The sequence below is a fragment of the Mustelus asterias genome, chromosome 4 (genome assembly GCF_964213995.1).
Source record: "Mustelus asterias chromosome 4, sMusAst1.hap1.1, whole genome shotgun sequence".
NCBI classification, from domain to species: domain Eukaryota; kingdom Metazoa; phylum Chordata; class Chondrichthyes; order Carcharhiniformes; family Triakidae; genus Mustelus; species Mustelus asterias.
This window is the reverse complement of record NC_135804.1, coordinates 27,639,592-27,657,695: the sequence shown is the minus strand read 5'-3', so window position 1 is coordinate 27,657,695 and position 18,104 is coordinate 27,639,592. Positions and strand designations below refer to the sequence as shown.

The window sequence follows — 18,104 nt, the reverse complement described above, 5'->3', positions numbered from 1 at the left end:
TTGTTTATTTAAAATTTATTTAATTAGTGTCACAAGTAGGCTTACATTAACACTGCAATGAAGTTATTGTGAAAATTTCCTAGTCACCACACTCCGGTGCCTGTTCGGGTACACTGAGGGAGAATTTACCATGGCCAATGCATCCAACCAGCACGTCTTTCCGACTGTGGGAGGAAACCGGAGCACCCGGAGGAAACCCACGCAGACACGGGGAGAACGTGCAGACTCCACACAAACAGCGACCCAATCCGGGAATCGAACTCGGATCCCTGGCGCTGTGAAGCAGCGGTGTTAACCACCGTGCCACCGCTGAAATGCAAATTTGGGACAAAGAATGTAATGGGAGGAAGTAAACCAAAAATTCAAAGAAAATGCAAGATAAGAGTTCACGTTTGCTTTGCACAGTTCAAACGGAAGGTACTTGCTTCTCATTATTGAAACTGTCAGCAGAGCTTAATGAGCACCATTACAACTAGCAGCATGCTTGCAGATGAGGTGAGGCTGTTTGCTGGCGGTTAGTTCACCGTACCTGTCGTAGTCCTGACATATTTCACCGACAGAGATCAGTGCTTTCAGATACTCGTTGGGCTGGTAAGGATTGATGTAATGCAAGGAACAGCTGTTCCGTGGGTCTCCATTTGAAGCTGTGAAGTCAATGGCTACCTGAAATAGAAGGTGGCAATTCATAATTAACAGCCCTATGTTCTGGATGCTGTATTTCTTGCAAAGATCGTTGTGATGCACAATGTTCTAAATAGGAGCGCACAAAACATATCAAAAATAATAGCACCATTACAACTCTTCTGCAGCAGAAACCTTTGGCATGAGCTTCTTGCTAAAAGAAACAAGAACATTGGAGCCAATAGCTACAAAAAAAAATTGAGATCCACAAATAGATTACACAGAATTAAGAAACTCTTAGATTACAATTTCGTATAATTTCATCTCTGCACAATTGCTAAGAAAAATCTAATGATTGCCAGTTTCATTTTGGGTTTGACACCACATGAGGGTTTCTTTTCCAATCTGCACATCAGTAGCAGCGCGCTCCAAGCATTCAGATGGCAACACTTGACCCACTTTATGCTGGCTAACACTGGATAAGCACTTGGTTGGTAACTGGTCATTTGGAAAAGGGTGGCAAAGGTAGGTCTGTAAAGTTGTGCTGGGATGGAGGGAGGGACAGGAACAGGAGATGGATGTATTTAAAGTTTATTTATTTGTGTCACAAGTAGGCTTACATTAACACTGCAATGAAGTTACTGTGAAAATCCCCTGGTTGCCACACTCCGGCGCCTGTTCGGGTACACTGAGGGAGAATTTAGCACGGCCAAGGCACCCAACCAGCACGACTTTCAGATTGTGGGAGGAAACCTTGCAGATTCAAATCCTACCCTAAATTTCCCTTCTTTTGTCCCAGCAAACAATTATCAGCCTTATGCCCTCACTCACCGGTGGGGTTTTTAGGCCTATGCACTTGTATTGAAATGATTAAATGAGGAAACTTGCAATACTCTGTGACGCGCTATCAATTAGGCAAAAGACTACTTGTGTGCCAATACAACTGTAGGCTTTTATTCATTACAGAACTAGGAGCACATCCCAACAGATAACCGACCCGAACTGAACAAGGGGGAGGAAACAGCCACCTTTATACTAGGTGACAAGTGGAGGAGGCGGCAGGAGATGTGCCCAGGCATGACAAACACACAACGGTGGTCCAGGCAGGACAAAGGCGCAACTGAAGTCCACCAAACTCTGCAAGTTAGATTTCTTCCACTGCACCCCGACTAAAGCTCATATCATCAGTGTGAAGCCACTGTGCAAAAGGATGCAAATGACCACTAAATATTGTAAACTGGAGTTACACAATCTAAAATGACACAGCCATTTACAGTGGGCAAACATTTTATAGCAAAAAAACTTCAAGGTAGATCTGTGAAGGATCTACCCCTGGTCATACGTGAGATAAAGGCAACTTAAAAGAAGTTCCATATGGTTGCTTGAATCTGCAAGTTTAGATCTGATAGCATGGTTGCCAATGTGGAAAACCCTCATAGCATAAGTGATCTTACTTCACTGCTTCCAAAGCACTTTGCAAAATACTTTTGCTGGATGCTCCCACCATTGTGACAGAGTGAGTGCGCTTCCAGTTGCATTCAGCAATGTAAATGTGGCCTTTCCATATCTAAGTAATGCCCTTGATCCTGAATGAACTGTCTGTTTAGGTAATGCTGAGTTCCCATTCACTGGCTGCTCCTTTAGGGGGCGATCTTGAGCCCACGTTTGCCATTTGTGGGAATGGCAGCGGGAGTCAATATCTGGTGGAAACCCAGAAGTCGTGAATCTCACCGGCAAGATCACCACGTCCGATTTTCACTACCCCTCACCGGCGACTTAATCAGATTCACTCTCCCAATGGGATTTACATACAATACACTATATTTACATATCATTAAAGACCCCATCCCACCAGATATTGAGCCTCCGCTGTATTTTCACACTGATGATAGGTTCACTCAGACGTGAAACAGTCGAGGGGATCACCCCGGGGCCTAAAGATGGTATAGTCCCCAGGGGAGAGGGACATGGCCCAGCACCTGGCAATGCCAACCTGGCAGTTCCAACCAGTGCCAGGTGGCAGTGCCTGGGCAAATCTCAATGGGATCCTCATGGGAGAAGGGGGGGATTAATTTATATATGGCGGTGTGGGGGGAGCGGACATAGGAGCTGGTGGTGCCGGTGATGCCTATGCATGTGGGGGCTGGGTGCTGGTGATGGCTGTGTGTGTGGGTGTGTGTGTGGGTGTATGGGTGTGTGTGTGTGTGTGGGTGTGTGTGTGTGGGTGTGTGTGTGCTGGTGGTAGCTGTGTGTGATTGGGGGGTGCCAGTGGTGACTGCGTTGGGGGTGGGGGGGGAGGGTAAGGGGGTCTGAGGTTGGAGGAGAGGGGCGATGTGCGAGCACTGACTGCTGGTGGAGGGAAAGGAGGAGTAATTCCGGCTCTGATCGATGGGGGGGGTGGGTGAATGCTGGCTCTGATCTGGGGGACCGGGTGATTATCGGGGGAGCACCTGCGACCTCCGTGGTTGGGTGGGGGAGGGAGGTTACGTTTTGCTTTAATCTGGACAGCCTTTAAGCACGGCACCCCTATCTTGGTGTTGCCAGGCTTTGCCAGCGTGCCAAGGCCCTGTCTCCCTATATGATGGCGTGAAACGGACCCAGCTGTTTTTTTGTGACAGGGTGGTAAGATCTGGAGAGAAAACCGATCTGTTACATCATGGGCTGGGTTCTCTGGAGAGAAACACACCGTTTTTCTTGCTGGAACCAACACTGCCGTTTTATGGTAAGATTCCTTCCATTATGTTTCAACAGGTCAAGAACCAGAATTATTTTTACTTTGCACCTTCTATTCAACTGCTTCGCACTGCAATAATTTCAACAAAAATAAATCACAATGCAAATGTTTCACCCTTGTATAACTAGAAAACTCTTGGTTTGGGCACCAGAGATTTCCTGGCAATATAGCACTTCAAAAGGATAATTAACATCAAAGGAAAACGTTTGGTAAACCCACAACATGCGCTCACTTTCTGCAATATAATAGCTACCAATCATTCATCTTCCAGAGATAAAAAATATCATCACTAGGAAATAGTCTTAAAAGCATGATAGCTATTCACCTACCGTGAAATGAATCTGACATCCGCCCATTATGTAATCCAAAAAGGAATAGATCCTGTGCAACTGCAAGATACAACAATGCAGAGTTAGCCCAGGAGAGCTGATGGCAACCATTTTAACCCAATAACTAATAACTGTCAACCTAAGTACAAGATTGATAATTGTCATTTATGCGTATTAGATCATAGAGTCATAGAATCATAGAATCCCTACAGTGCAGAAGGAACCAACTTAGGGCGGCACGGTAGCACAGTGGTTAGCACTGCTGCTTCACAGCTCCAGGGTTCGATTCCCGGCTCGGGTCACTGTCTGCGTGGAGTTTGCACATTCTCCTCGTGTCTGCGTGGGTTTCCTCCGGGTGCTCCGGTTTCCTCCCACAGTCCAAAGATGTGCGGGTTAGGTTGATTGGCCAGGTTAAAAATTGCCCCTTAGAGTCCTGAGATGCGTAGGTGAGAGGGATTAGCGGGTAAAATATATGGGGGTAGGGCCTGGGTGGGATTGTGGTCGGTGCAGACTCGATGGGCCGAATGGCCTCCTTCTGCACTGTAGGGTTTCTATGATTTCTAGCCCATTGAGTCTGCACTGATCACAATCTCACCCAGGTCCTATCCCCGTAACCCCACATATTTACCCTGCTAGTAAGGGGCAATTTAGCATGAACAATCAACCTAACCTGCACATCTTTGGAGTGTGGGAGGAAGCCAGAGCACCTGGAGGAAACCCACACAGACATGGGGAGAACATGCAAACTCTAAACAGACAGTGACCCGAGGTCGGAATCGATCCGGGGTCCCTGGCGCTGTGAGGCAGCAGTGCTAACCACTGTGCCACCGTGATAGGTCAGATCGGCTGACTGATATAGTTTTGAATTAATCACTGAGGCGCATGAGGAAGCTCACTTCAGGATGAAAATGAGCAACTATTTCCTTAAAAGCTTATTTTTAAGTATGGATACAGAAGGCGGAATTTTCCTGTGCCACCCTCCATGGGAATCATAGCAGGTGGTGGGGGGGGGGGGGGGGGGACCATGCAGGATTTTCCAGTCTTGGGGTGAGTGCGGCCGGAAAATCCCACCCAGAGTTTTAATTCAGTATCTGTCCTGTGGACGTCTAACATCATTATAGAATCCTAGAATCCCTGCAGTGCAGGAGGAATCCATCGCGCCTGCACTGACAACAATCCCACCCAGGCCCCATCTCCATAACCCCATGCATTTACCTGCTAATCCCCCTGACACAAAGGGGCAATTTAGCATGGCCAATCAACCTAACCCACACATCTTTTAGAGTGTGGGAGGTAACCCACACAGACACAGGGAGAATATGCAGACTCAGCACAGAGAGTCACCTGAAGCCGGAATCGAACCCAGGTCCCTGGCGCTGTGAGGCAGCAGTGCTAACCACTGTGCCACCGTGCTGCCCATAATTCTTGGTTCTATTTTTATCACAATAATAATGTCCATACTTGTTTGAATCCAACAAAGAACTGTGATATAACTGAGGTCGTCTATGTTAAATAGGATTTGCAGCAGTTATTACTGATTTACTGCCGACTGTACAGCCTGAGCAAAGTAAGATAAATTAACTAGAACAATCACATTTAGTGGAAAGTCATCTTTTGCTGTCTGTTCAAATGACATCTTACTCTCTGCTGCCTGTATAAAATACATCCTAGTGGCAAAAATCACAGACATGTTGAAGAAATAGGTTTCATAGTTTTTTCTCAGTCTTTCACTCTTTAATTCAGTGTTTTATTCTTAATTAGGCAATATTTGAAGACACATTGGAAATTTCACACGTGATATCAGTGAAACATTCTGATTTTCTGGTTTTGCTTTTTTCTTAAATTGAATTCAGGTCAGAAAATCGAGTGAAATCTGTTGCAAGCGAATCCACGCTTTTCCACAAGGAAAAAATATAACAAAACATTTATTATCAGAAAGTTTTGGTCAATGTCAACAGCCTATTATACACTGCAATCGTTTTCATTTCATTCTTGAACTGTCGTGACTGTTGCTTTGTCTGGATTACCCCCTGGCATAAATCAAGGTTACCCCCGGGGTCATATCATTCCATTTCACCTTACCTTACAATCTTTCAGTATGACTGTTCCGGAGTTCTTATAATGCCTCTTTTTTGCCTTATATTTTGGATTAACACAGTCCCAATGGATCTGATTAGGAGAGAGAAGACCCTAGTCAGGTTGCTGCATTAGAATGGAAAACAACATAGCACACACATAATACACCCTCTGTATTACGAAGTAAATGTACTTTGAATTGCCGTGTGATATACCTTTGAGATTAGAAGGGTACGCTCGACAAAGTGGTTGCCATGCATACAAAAAACGGCCAATGTGCCACTTGAAGTGGGAAGAAAACGAATTTAAATATTCACTGTGCATGTCATCAAGTCGAACAAAGCAAGCGACGGTGGGGAATACCATTAACACTTTCCATCTTAACGTGGAGCAGCTGATGTGTCAGGCGGAACACAAATTTAGCCGTTGATCAGTGCTTTAGAACAGACGAGCCATAATTGAATGCTGAATGCCAACACTGAGCCTCACAAATTCAGCACGTTTTCTGTTACTTGCATTACCCACGCCAGCCTGGGTGACAGCAGATGCAGATTTCACAAGTGATGGCCCAGATTTCCTGTTGGAGTGATGGTGAGGTCACTCTTGCCATTATTTATCAGCCAATGGTACAGCAACTGCAAGCAAGTGCCCAGATGGCGGCTTAACGCAGAAATCCAAAAGGCATTGTCCGAGTCACGTCACTTTGCTGTCAGCTTGACAAAATTGGCGTCTTACCATCGCTTACGCCATTGAAAGGAACTGAATGGCATCAAGTTGGTGTATTTATGCTGCGCATACAAACTAAAACTCATCTTGTCTATTGCAGCCTAAACAACTTTTTAAGTTTATTTATTAGTGTCACAAGGAGGCTTAGATTAATATTGCAATGAGGTTACTGTGAAAATCACCCAGTCGCCACACTCTGGCACTTGTTCGGGTCACACTGAGGGAGGATTTAGCATGGCCAATGCACCTAATCAGCATGTCTTTCGGACTGTGGGAGGAAACCGGAGCACCGGAGGAAACCCAAGCAGACAGGGGAAAACGTGCAGACTCCGCACAGGCAGTGACCCAAGCCGGGAATCGAACCCGGGTCTCCGGCGCAGTGAGGCAGCAGTACGAGCCACTGTGCCGCACATGTGATGAACGTCAGCAAGCTATTTTTTATCTTTTCTGCCTCTCTTTCTACAATCCGATCTTTCTTTCCCTCTCTTTATTTCTCTTTCTGCACCTGACTTGCCATTGAATTCGCCCACTCGAATTCACACTTCCTCCCTGCCCTTGGTACTGGTTATGTCACAGTCCTTCAGTCTGATTGGGGAAGGAGAGCTGTTTGCCTTCTTCTCTCAGGGTTCCAGGAGTTAAGTTGCTCTCTCCACGCTGGCATCAGCTCACACTTCCAGCAACTTGCCACATAAAATCTTCTCAAAACCTGGACACACAAAGGCAAGTCTAGCTTAATGGCAGACACTGCTGGGTGTCCTGCTACAGAGGAATATGGACCATGACATGATTCTGTGTGGCAGCAAAGTCAATCCACAGGTCAATATTGCATTCTGAAAAAGGCATGAGTTCAGGAGCTTGAAAGAAAATATCTTTATTCGTCCATGGGACATGTACGTCGCTGGCTGGCCAGCATTTATTGATGTGGAGATGCCGGCATTGGACTGGGGTGAACACAGTAAGAGTTTTAACAACGCCAGGTTAAAGTCCAACAGGTTTATTTGGTAGCAAATACCATAAGCTTTCGGAGCGCTGCTCCTTCGTCAGATGGAGTGGAAATGTGCTCTTCACTCAGAGCAGATTTCCACTCCATCTGACGAAGGAGCAGCGCTCCGAAAGCTAATGGTATTTGCTACCAAATAAACCTGTTGGACTTTAACCTGGTGTTGTTAAAACTCTTACAGCATTTATTGCCCATCCCTAGTTGCCCCTGAGAAGGTGGTGATGAGCTGCCTTCTTGAATCGCTGCAGTCCACATGCTGTGGGTTGACCCACAATGCCGTTAGGGAGGAAATTCCAGGATTTTGATCCAGCGACTGTGAGGGAACAGCGATATATTTCCAAGTCAGGATGGCTAAAGTTGAAGTTTATTTATTAGTCACAAGTAAGGCTTGCATTAACACTGCAATGAAGTTACTGTGAAATTCCCCTAGTCGCCACAGTCCGGCGCCTGTTCGGGTCAATGCACCTAACCAGCACGTCTTTCAGACTGTGGGAGGAAAGCGGAGCACCTGGAGGAAACCCACGTAGATACGGGGAGATCGTGCAAATTCTGCACAGACAGTGACCCAAGCCGGGAATCGAACCCGGGTCCCTGGCTCTGTGAGCAGTGAGTGGCTTGGAGGGGAACTTGCAGGTGGTGGTGTTCCCATGTATCTGTGACCCTTGTTCTTCTAGATGGAAGTGGTCATGGGTTTGGAAGGTGCTGTCTAAGGACCTTTGGTGAATTGCTGCAGTGAATCTTGTAGATAGTACACACTGCTGCTACTGAGCGTCGGTGGTGGAGGGATTGAATGTTTGTAGATGTGGTACCAATCAAGCGGGCTGCTTTGTCCTGGATGGTGTCAAGCTTCTTGAGTGTTGTTGGAGCTGCACCCATCCAGGCAAGTGGGGAGTATTCCATCACACTCCTGACTTGTGCTTGTGGACAGGCTTTGGGGAGTCAGGAGATGAGTTATTCGCCACAGTATTCCTAGCCTCTGACCTGCTCTTGTAGCCACTGGGCTTATGTGGCGAGTCCAGTTGAGTTTCTGGTCAATGATAACCCCAAGGATGTTGACATGGTGGTCGATATTTTATACCAGGAACATTGCATGACGACAAACTCAACTAAGGAATGCCATTCTTTAGAAGGAAAGGACTGTAGTTAATTAAGAAGAACCAAAGTGTTTGATCCCAGAATAGCAAGAATTATTGTTCTGGCTGAATGTCAGGTGAGAACCTTGTGGCTATGTAAACAAAACTGCAGGTTTACTACAACTCAGTTGGGGTCCAGCTGCACTATACCATTGCAATAGTGGAGCTTGGCCGAGAGCACAAAGCAACAAAAGGAAACTGAATACCTTTGAATGTTGTTGCTTGGCACAAACTCTACAAACTGAAACTGGAGGCAATGTGACATTAAACTATGAAGGAAAAGGTCAGAGCAACAACAGCAGCTTGCATTTATACTGTGCCTTTAACATAGCAAAATATCCCAAGGCATTTCACAGGACCGGCAGCAGACAAAGTCCGTCACCAAACACCGCAAAGAGGATATTAGGACAGATGAGAGACAGGTTTCAAGGGGTAATCCAAAGGAGGAGAGGGAAGTAGAGGGGCAGAGAGGTGTAGGGGGGGAATTCCAGGACCTAGGGCCTCAGCAGTTGAAGGCACGGCCGCCAATGGTGCAGAATCAGGCAAGAGGCCTGAACTGGAAGAGTTCAGGGATCTCACTGGATGACAGGCTCGGAGAGATAGGGGTCATGTGGATGAGCCAACATTATCCTTGCTCAGCAGCAAGTGTTATGGATTGATGATATTTAGTAGCTAAATGATGAAAACTACTTTGTAAAAGTGATGGCTCATTTGGATTCAGGGTTCCATAATATTTCTAAGCTGAATTCCTCTCATTCACCTGAATTCTCATCCTGTTTCCCGGACTGTGGGGTCATCACACACCCATCCCGGTGGAATAACTTCCAGAAAGATGCAGACATTGCCAGAGTGGTACCAACACAACAGAAGGTCCAAGATAAAATAAAAGGCCTCGAGTGTGTTATAGACCAACTCAGGCACTAAATATCTCATCTCATTCTTAGGTGTTTGTCAGGTGAAGCATTGTGAAGGCAGGAGGGATTGTTACAGGTTTTTCTGTCTCCATCCGGAGCATTTTTAATATCAGATTTTAATCGGACACCAAATCATGGGGGCCTGAATTTTCAAACCAAGCCCCTGTCATCCTAAGAGTCAGCGGGTAACACATCCCTTCCGACTCCAGCATCCCTGATGCCACATTACTCTCGAGCGAGTATTGTTTGGCATATCGCAACACCTCCGCCCCTCACTTGGGTGGAAGTCCTGCCTTGTAGCTGCTGGCCAATTAGATTGCCTGACAACTCTCCAGTCCCTCCAGTTACAGCACTGCAGTGGCCAGAAGAGGTACTGCAGGGATTTAGAAGTCATAGAAAAGCCAACAGTGCAGAAGGAGGCCGTTCGGCCCATCGAGTCTGCACTGACCGCAATCCCACCCAGGCCCTACCCCCACATATAAGGGGCAATTTTTAACCTGGCCAATCAACCTAACCCGCACATCTTTGGACTGTGGGAGGAAACCGGAGCACCCGGAGGAAACCCACGCAGACACGAGGTTTGCCCAGCACTAAGTCCCAGAACCTGGAGGACAAGTAAGTGGCGGGGTCCCAGGGTGGCGATGGTAGAGAACATCTGGGGAGGTGGCGAGGGGGATGATCAGAATCTTGAGGAATAGGCTGGTGGGGGAGGGAAGTCATCGGGCCTGAAAGGGATGTTGCCCCAGTCAGAAGGGGAGTTTTGTTGGAGGTGCCCCACCCACCACCCTGCTGAGATTGAACTTCCTTTACATTCATGCTTCCCCCCAAGCTGTCATCTACCCACTGGTCTAAATGGGTGGGAAAATGGAACCTCAGTTGGGAGGGAGAGTAACATCCAGCCCGGGCAGTGCAACAGCTGTCAATGCTGCGAGGTCACAATCATCAGAGCAGATCTTAAAGGTTTGAAAATGCGAACATTCAACACAACAGAATTACAAGACCCTGTTTTATGTCAAGTATTTTTAACTACAATTACATTGCAGCACAGTCATGAAATCTAACTCTAATTACCCATCAATTGTTGTCTGGCTTCTTCACAAAACTTCACAATTCAATTTCATTTACCTTGTTTTCTCCCATTGCTTTCCGCATTTGCTCAAATGTTGTGTAAAACTCTCCAATATAATCATGTTTTCCACGGGTATCATAATCCCAGATTAAACACTGGGGGGAAGAAACAGAACATATATTGAATATAGGGTGAACGTATATGGAATAAAGTGTGAATATGTCTTGGATATAGAGTGAATGTATAATGAATATAAGATGAACTTATATGGAATATAGGGTGAATGTATATCGAATATAGGGTGAACTTATATTGAATATAGGGTGAATGTATATTGAACATAGGGTGAATATATATTGAATATAGAGCGAATGTAGATTGAATATAGGGTGAATGTAAATCGAATATAGGGTGAATGTATATCAAATATAGGGTGAATGTATATCGAATATAGGGTGAATGTATTTTGAATATAGGGCGAATGTATATTGAACATAGGGTGAATATATATTGAATATAGGGTGAATGTATATTGAATATAGGGTGAATGTATATCAAATATAGGGTGAATGTATTTTGAATATAGGGTGAATGTATATTGAATATACGGTGCTGTTTTAGATGCACTTCTGCTCATTTATCTTTACTCGTTAAAAGTGGAGAGTGGAATGAAACAGCGGAAACTTTAAGTTTATTTATTAGTCACAAGTAGGCTCACATTAACACTGCAATGAAGTTATTGTGAAAATCCCCTTGCTGTAGCTGGAGGTTGGTGTAACCATTGGACGATGATTACAATAAATACCATCACATTTATCGGCAAAATTCAACCCATGACCCAGTGACGGAGCTGAAGAGGATTAACAGCAACCACAATAATCTTGAAGCAATAACTAACTCGGCTCAGGCACAACAGATATCTGCAATGCAGACAAATGGGAAATTATTGAACATGGGTACATGAAATGTGAGTCGTGGAGAACTTGGAATCTAGAATTGATTGCTCGTTATGTCTCTATTTTCTGCTAATTATTCTAACGATATTAAATCTGGTCGACTCACAGATTACACCACGACAAAGGAATGTGACAGGAGTTTCCATTGATCTTACACCAAGGTTAGAGCAGCCAATCACAAGAATCCTGAAGAAATTCACAGTGGTGAATTTGAGAAAACCATTTTCCATAATACTCTCTGAAGTCTGAGCTACGGTGTTGTGCCAGCAAATGGATTTCTCAGAAAGAAATTCACTTTGAGAAAGAGTAACACTGGTCATTCTACTCCTTTTGATCAAAGCATTTTTTCCTTGTAGCTCCATATATCGGGGCTGGATTTCCATCGAGTCCGGATGACTCGAGATGACCATTGAAAATGGATCCTGGGATTCCTGACCCCTGAAGCCAGGGTTTCCAATTTTCGGGAGTGCCTTTTAAGGGTGCGAACAGTTTTGGGTCAAAAGCCTCCACCCTGCATTCCCAACCCGCTACATTGCATGTCCTAGTCCTCTCCAATTTTCATGGAGTCAGTCCAGGTTTTCATTGAGTCATGGTTCACGGAATCTCAGATGTTGTGAACATAGTCCACATCCGTTGTAGGGTAAGTTCAAAAAGTCCTCCCCGTGCCCTCCATACCAAGGTATGCCCCTCCACCCACACATTTTGCCCACTCACACCCCACATGCTAAGGTGAAAGGGATGTGGGGAATGAAGGCGGTTTTTTATTTTAACTGGGACAATGTCCCACAGCACCAGGGTGGGCTTTACAAAGAGTCCATCAAGACAACCAGCAGCTCTTGTGTCCCATGTTAGTTGCACAGACTCCAGCCTGAAAACCACCCCACAATGAAAAGGGGGCACTTTCTCCCGAGGCAGGGGAGCTGGGCCAGGAATGTTACCAACTTCTGCTACCCACATTGAGGATGAAACTCCAGGCCTTACTGTCTGAACTTACTCACAGACATACCAAGTCAAATCTGGAAACACAAGGAAACTATTTCCTCTCCCCCTCCTCATATTTGAGCATGTGTGTATCGATATGCATTTAATACTCACAGAGTTACTATATTTTTAATGCAGTGTTTTGAAATTTTCAGAATCAATTTTTACCTCGTTGTTTCTTTTTAGTTTTAGTTTCTCGGTGTGCTGCTCTTCCTTTCCCCTTCTCGTTAACTGTTATGTTATTTCTCTCTTGTTTTGCTGAATTCAAAGGGTTCCTTCTGGAAAGGAAGGAGGGGATTTTGGCCCGTGTCAGGCTGGTATATCGAAGGGCATGCTGCCAGCTCTGTGTCCCAGAGCACCAGGGGAAAGCGAGAGAGCAGCTAAAAAGTATATAATGAGGGTGGAAGATAATGGAATGGGATCGGGTGACTACCCAGAACTAGCAAACTGGTTGCAGCAAGGATGAGATCCAGGGTGCACCTGGGGTGAGGATGCCTGTGGCAGCTCTTTTGATGCAATTCCGTTTTTATTATTAAAGCTTTTCTGGCTCGATATAAAATACAAACTGTGCCTTTCCCATCACACATTGAATATATTCCCTCTTTGTGTCATTGGGATGAATATCTTTACCCGCTGGGCCCTAGAAAAATCTAGACTTTACATTGTGTTCATTCTGCATTTCATTATCTGATCATCTTTTGCTGAATTCTAATTATTCGAGTTGGATGAAAAGATGGCAGATCTCTCCACCAATCACCTTGCTGCTTTGAGCTCTGGGGATTTGGCTTACATTACGAGTAAAATCACCAACGGGCAGTTTGTATCTTTCCCAAGTATTCAACCAGCTTCCAGGGAAGGGATCAGGTTTGTTTACTCATTGAAATTGAAAGCTTTCCAAGTTGACTTCCAAATCTCCAAAACTGAATGATTCCCACATAAGCTGGAGGGAGTGATTCCATTATTACCATCTTCACCTCCAGGAACTGAACTCACGCATCAGAGACATGTCTGCCTGTGTTTAGCTACCTCAAACTTACCACCAAACTCCCTTCAATAGCCCTCACAGTGCCCCCACCCACTGAAATCCTCCGATTCTGCACCCCTCCCTCCACTATCTCTCCCTCCAGACACTCACTCCCTCCACACACTACCCCCCACACACTCTCCACACTCTACCCCCCCACACTCTCCACTCCACTCTCCCCACACACTCCCCCTCACAATCTCCCCCCACACACTCTTCCCTACTCTCCCAACCCCCACTCTCCCCACCCACACTCTCCCCCCTACACTCTCCCCACACTCTCCCCCCACACACTCTTCCCCACTCTCCCAACCCCACTCTCCCCGCCCACACTCTCCCCCCTACACTCTCCCCCCTACACTCTCCCCCCTACACTCTCCCCACCACACACTCCCCACCACACACTCCCCACCACACACTCCCCACCACACACTCCCCACCACACACTCCCCACCACACACTCCCCACCACACACTCCCCCTCTCCATACTCTCCCCCCACACTCTCTTCATCCACACTCTTTCCCTCCACACTCTCCCCCCCACACTCTCCCCCCATACTCTCCACCCTCTCCACCTCCACACTCTCTTCATCCACATTCTTTCCCTCCACACTCTTTCCCCCCATACTCTCCCCCCCACACTCTCCCCCCCACACTCTCCCCCCCACTCTTCATCCACACTCTTTCCCTCCACACATTCTCTCCACTTTCTCTTTCTCCCTCCACACTCTCCTTTCACACACCTCCTCCACTCTTGCTCCATTTACTCTTCCTCCACTCTCTACGTTCACACTTTTCCTCCATTATTTCTCCACACTCTCTCTCCATCTTCTCACCCTCCACTCTCTTTCCACACCCCAGCTATTCATAATATATATTGATGATTTGGATGAGGGAACAAAATGTAACATCTCAAAGTTTGCAGATGACACCAAGTTGGGTGAGAGGGTGACGAGGCTGCAGAGATCCTTCAGCATGACCTGGGCAGGTTGGGTGAGTGGGCTAATCAATGGCAGATGCAGTATAATTTGGATAAGTGTGAGGTTATTCACTTTGGAAGCAAAAACAAGAAGGCAGATTACTACCTGAATGGCTGAAAATTGGTCAAGGGGAGAGTGCAGCGGGACCTGGGTGTCCTTGTGCACCAGTTGCTGAAGATAAGCATGCAGGTGCAGCAGGCGGTAAAGAAGGCAAATGGCATTTTGGCCTTCATTGCGAGAGGTTTCGAGTACAGGAGCAGGGATGTGTTGTTGCAATTATACATGGCCTTGGTGAAGCCACACCTAGAGTATTGTGTGCAGCTTTGGTCTCCTTTCCTGAGGAAGGATGTTCTTGCTCTCGAGGGAGTGCAGCAAGGTTTACCAGGCTGATTCCGGGGATGGCGGGACTGATGTCTGAGGAGAGATTGACTGGGTTAGGATTGTTTTCGCTGGAGTTCAGACGAATGAAGGGGGGATCTCATAGAGACTTATAAAATTCTAACAGGACTGGACAGGATAGATGCAGAGAGGATATTCCCAATGGTGAGGGAGTCCAGAACCATGGGCCATAGTCTGAGGATTCGGGGTCGACCATTTAGGATGGAGATGGGGAGACATTTCTTCACCCAAAGAGTGGTGAACATGTGGAATTCAGTACCACAGGAAGTAGTTGATGCCAAAACATTGAATGTATTCAAGAGGCGGCTGGATACAGCACTTGGGGTAAATGGGATCAAAGGTTATGGGGAGAAAGCAGGATTAGGCTATTGAGTTGGAGAATCAGCCCTGGTCGTGATGAATGGCGGAGCAGGCTCGAAGGACCAAATGGCCTCTTCCTGCTCCTATCTTCAATGTTTCTATGTGCCACACACTCTATCTACACTCCCCCCCCCCCCCCCCCCCCCCCCCCACCGGCCTCCATACTCTCTCTTCCTCCACCCTCATGGGTGTAGCAGGTGCCAACGTTCCATCTCCATGGAGACAGGACACCAGGTGACCCCACTTCTTGTATTTGATTGGCCACTATCAGTTTGCTCCTACATTGTAGGGTGTTTGTGAGCAATCGATTCAGCTGAAAACAAGTGGGCGTGCCGTGGAATTCTTTGTGTCTTTGAAGCGTGCTGTTTTACTGAAAGGCTGGGAACGTCTGCCCTTGAGCATTGAGTTTCAGTGACAATACCACTGTGTCACAACCAAAATGGGGAATGTAGTTCATTCTGAAGGGTATTGTAGGTGTCTTCAGAAGCACAGACTGACACCAGATCACAGTTAATGCAGAGAAATGTGAAGTGATACATTTTGAGAGGAAAATGAAGGATTTGGATGAAGAAAGTCAAAAGTGGGCGGAATGACTAATCTGCGTGCTTGTAATATCAGCAAGAGACCAAAACAGCTGAGAAATTGGCCAAATCCACTGCCTGACTATATAATCCATATCATTCCTACACACTTCAACTTGAAGAAGAATCACTCAGACTCAAAACATTAACTCTGTTTCTCTCTCCACAGATGCTGCCAGTCCTGCAGAGACTTTCCAGCATTTTCTGTTTTTGTTTCAAATAAATACATTTTTAGATGATCCTGTCAGACTGTTTCTGGCTGCTGTATCTGACAGGATTGGTCTGGCATTGAAGTCATTACTGTTTTCCTGCTTAAGCCTCAGATTAAAATAACAGGTCAAGCCCCAGCAATGTAGTTGCAGCACAATCTGCATATTTAACAAGGACCCGCTGGCTTGGGGCAAATGTCCTTTCCACCTACAGCTAAAAGTTTCCATGCAGGGATAAGGTGCTTTATTCATTGTCCGGAATAGTGCATTGCCAAGTAAGGCTTAACGGTCTTATCTGTTTTATTAAAAGGTCAGTGAGAGACTGAAGTATTTAAGTTGCAGCTGTTCAGTTTAATGAATATAGAACCATAGAATCCCTACAGTGCAAAAGGAGGCCATTCAGCCCACACCAACTCTCTGAAAGAGCATCTTACCCAGGTCATGCCGTCAGACATATCCCTGTAACACTGTGCATTGATCATGGCCAATCCACCCAACCGACACATTTTGGGACACTAAGGGGCAGTAGAGCATAGTCAATCCACCGAACCTGCACACCTTTGGAGTGTGGGAGGAAACCGGAGCACCCGGAGGAAACCCACACAGACACAGGGAGAACGTGCAAACTCCATACAGACAGTGACCCAAGCCTGGAATTGAACCCCGGTCCCTAGCGCTGTGAGGCAGCAGTGCTAACCACTGTGCCACCATGCCACCCAACAAAAAATAATGTGGGAATTTGCACAGATGATCATCACTCCAAGTTTCACCCATTCAAATTTTCAGATACAATTGCAATGAGATAAGACTGATTATTAAAAAATTATATGGATTCCAATGGATACTACAAATAGAGGACAAATCTCACTCTATTCAGCAGTCCCATTTCAACAAATGCTTTTTCCCCCAACATGTCAGGGAAATACTGAAAAGTGCAAAAGGAATAATGCTCATCTTTGGGTGGAGTTATTCACCTTGTGGGATTTTCCAGTCCCGCCAGCAGCGGGAGGTAGGAAAAACTCAGCATGTGGTCAAAAGTCAGCTTCCCGCCATCATGAAAATAGTTTAAACTTTTCTGCTTTTGGCTTTCAGGCCGGGTTGGATAGTCTACTACGTCATGTCAGGAAACACATTGACATGTACTGGAATATCATGAATACTCATTAAAGCCCAGCTCGCTGGAATGACGAGTAATGAAGGAAAAGTGTGACGGCACAGAGTAGAGGGGGAGTGAATGGGGGGGAGAGTGGAGGGGTGTGTGGGGGAGAGTGTGGAGGGAGAAAGAGAGAGTGGGGATTGGGGGGTGAGGAGCGGGGCAGGGGTGCACTTCCACTGATGCTCAGGGCAGTGGTGCAGCTGCAAGGGATGATCTGAGGATGGAATGTCTGGAATGAGAGCTATCAAAGGGCTTCACAGTGACTCTCTAACTGTGACTGGAAGGTAATCATTGCAGGGTTATATACAATCATGTCTCTGTTCAATGTTATCCGCAGGGATGAGCAGGAGTGTAGTATGGATACAGGAGGCAATGCTGCTTTTATCCTGGCACCCAGGCAACTCAGGAGGAGAGAGGGCCAACTACCATCAGACAGGGCAAACGGAAGAGCTTCGCCCTGAGGAACAGAGGCCAGTGGAACCCCATGAAGATGCATACACTGAGGATGACAGACTCTTTCCAAAGGGATGTTTCACATAACCAAGGGTGCACTGAAGACGCCCCTCATACATACAGTTAGAACATAGAACATAGAAAAGCTACAGCACAAACAGGCCCTTCGGCCCACAAGTTGCACCGAACATGTCCCTACCTACTAGGCTTACCTATAACCCTCTATCTTACTAACTTCCATGAACTTATCCAAAAGTCTCTTAAAAGACCCTATCGAATCCGCCTCCACCACCACTACCGGCAGCCGATTCCACGCACCTACCACCCTCTGAGTGAAAAACTTACCCCTAACATCTCCTCTGTACCTACCCCCCAGCCTCTGAGAATCCACTCTATCAATAC

General features: G+C 46.3%; 1 protein-coding gene across 1 annotated transcript in view; it reads right to left on the bottom strand.

Moving 5' to 3' along the window:
• cpne7 (copine VII) overlaps nt 1-18,104 on the bottom strand; it is a 152,434-nt gene that overhangs the window by 33,304 nt on the left and 101,026 nt on the right. Inside the window, exons 7-10 of the mRNA XM_078210237.1 lie at nt 10,659-10,757; nt 5,767-5,853; nt 3,685-3,744; nt 530-663 (exon numbers count right to left, since the gene is read on the bottom strand). Coding sequence (XP_078066363.1) covers nt 530-663; nt 3,685-3,744; nt 5,767-5,853; nt 10,659-10,757 — 380 coding nt within the window. The remainder of the gene's footprint in view (nt 1-529; nt 664-3,684; nt 3,745-5,766; nt 5,854-10,658; nt 10,758-18,104) is intronic.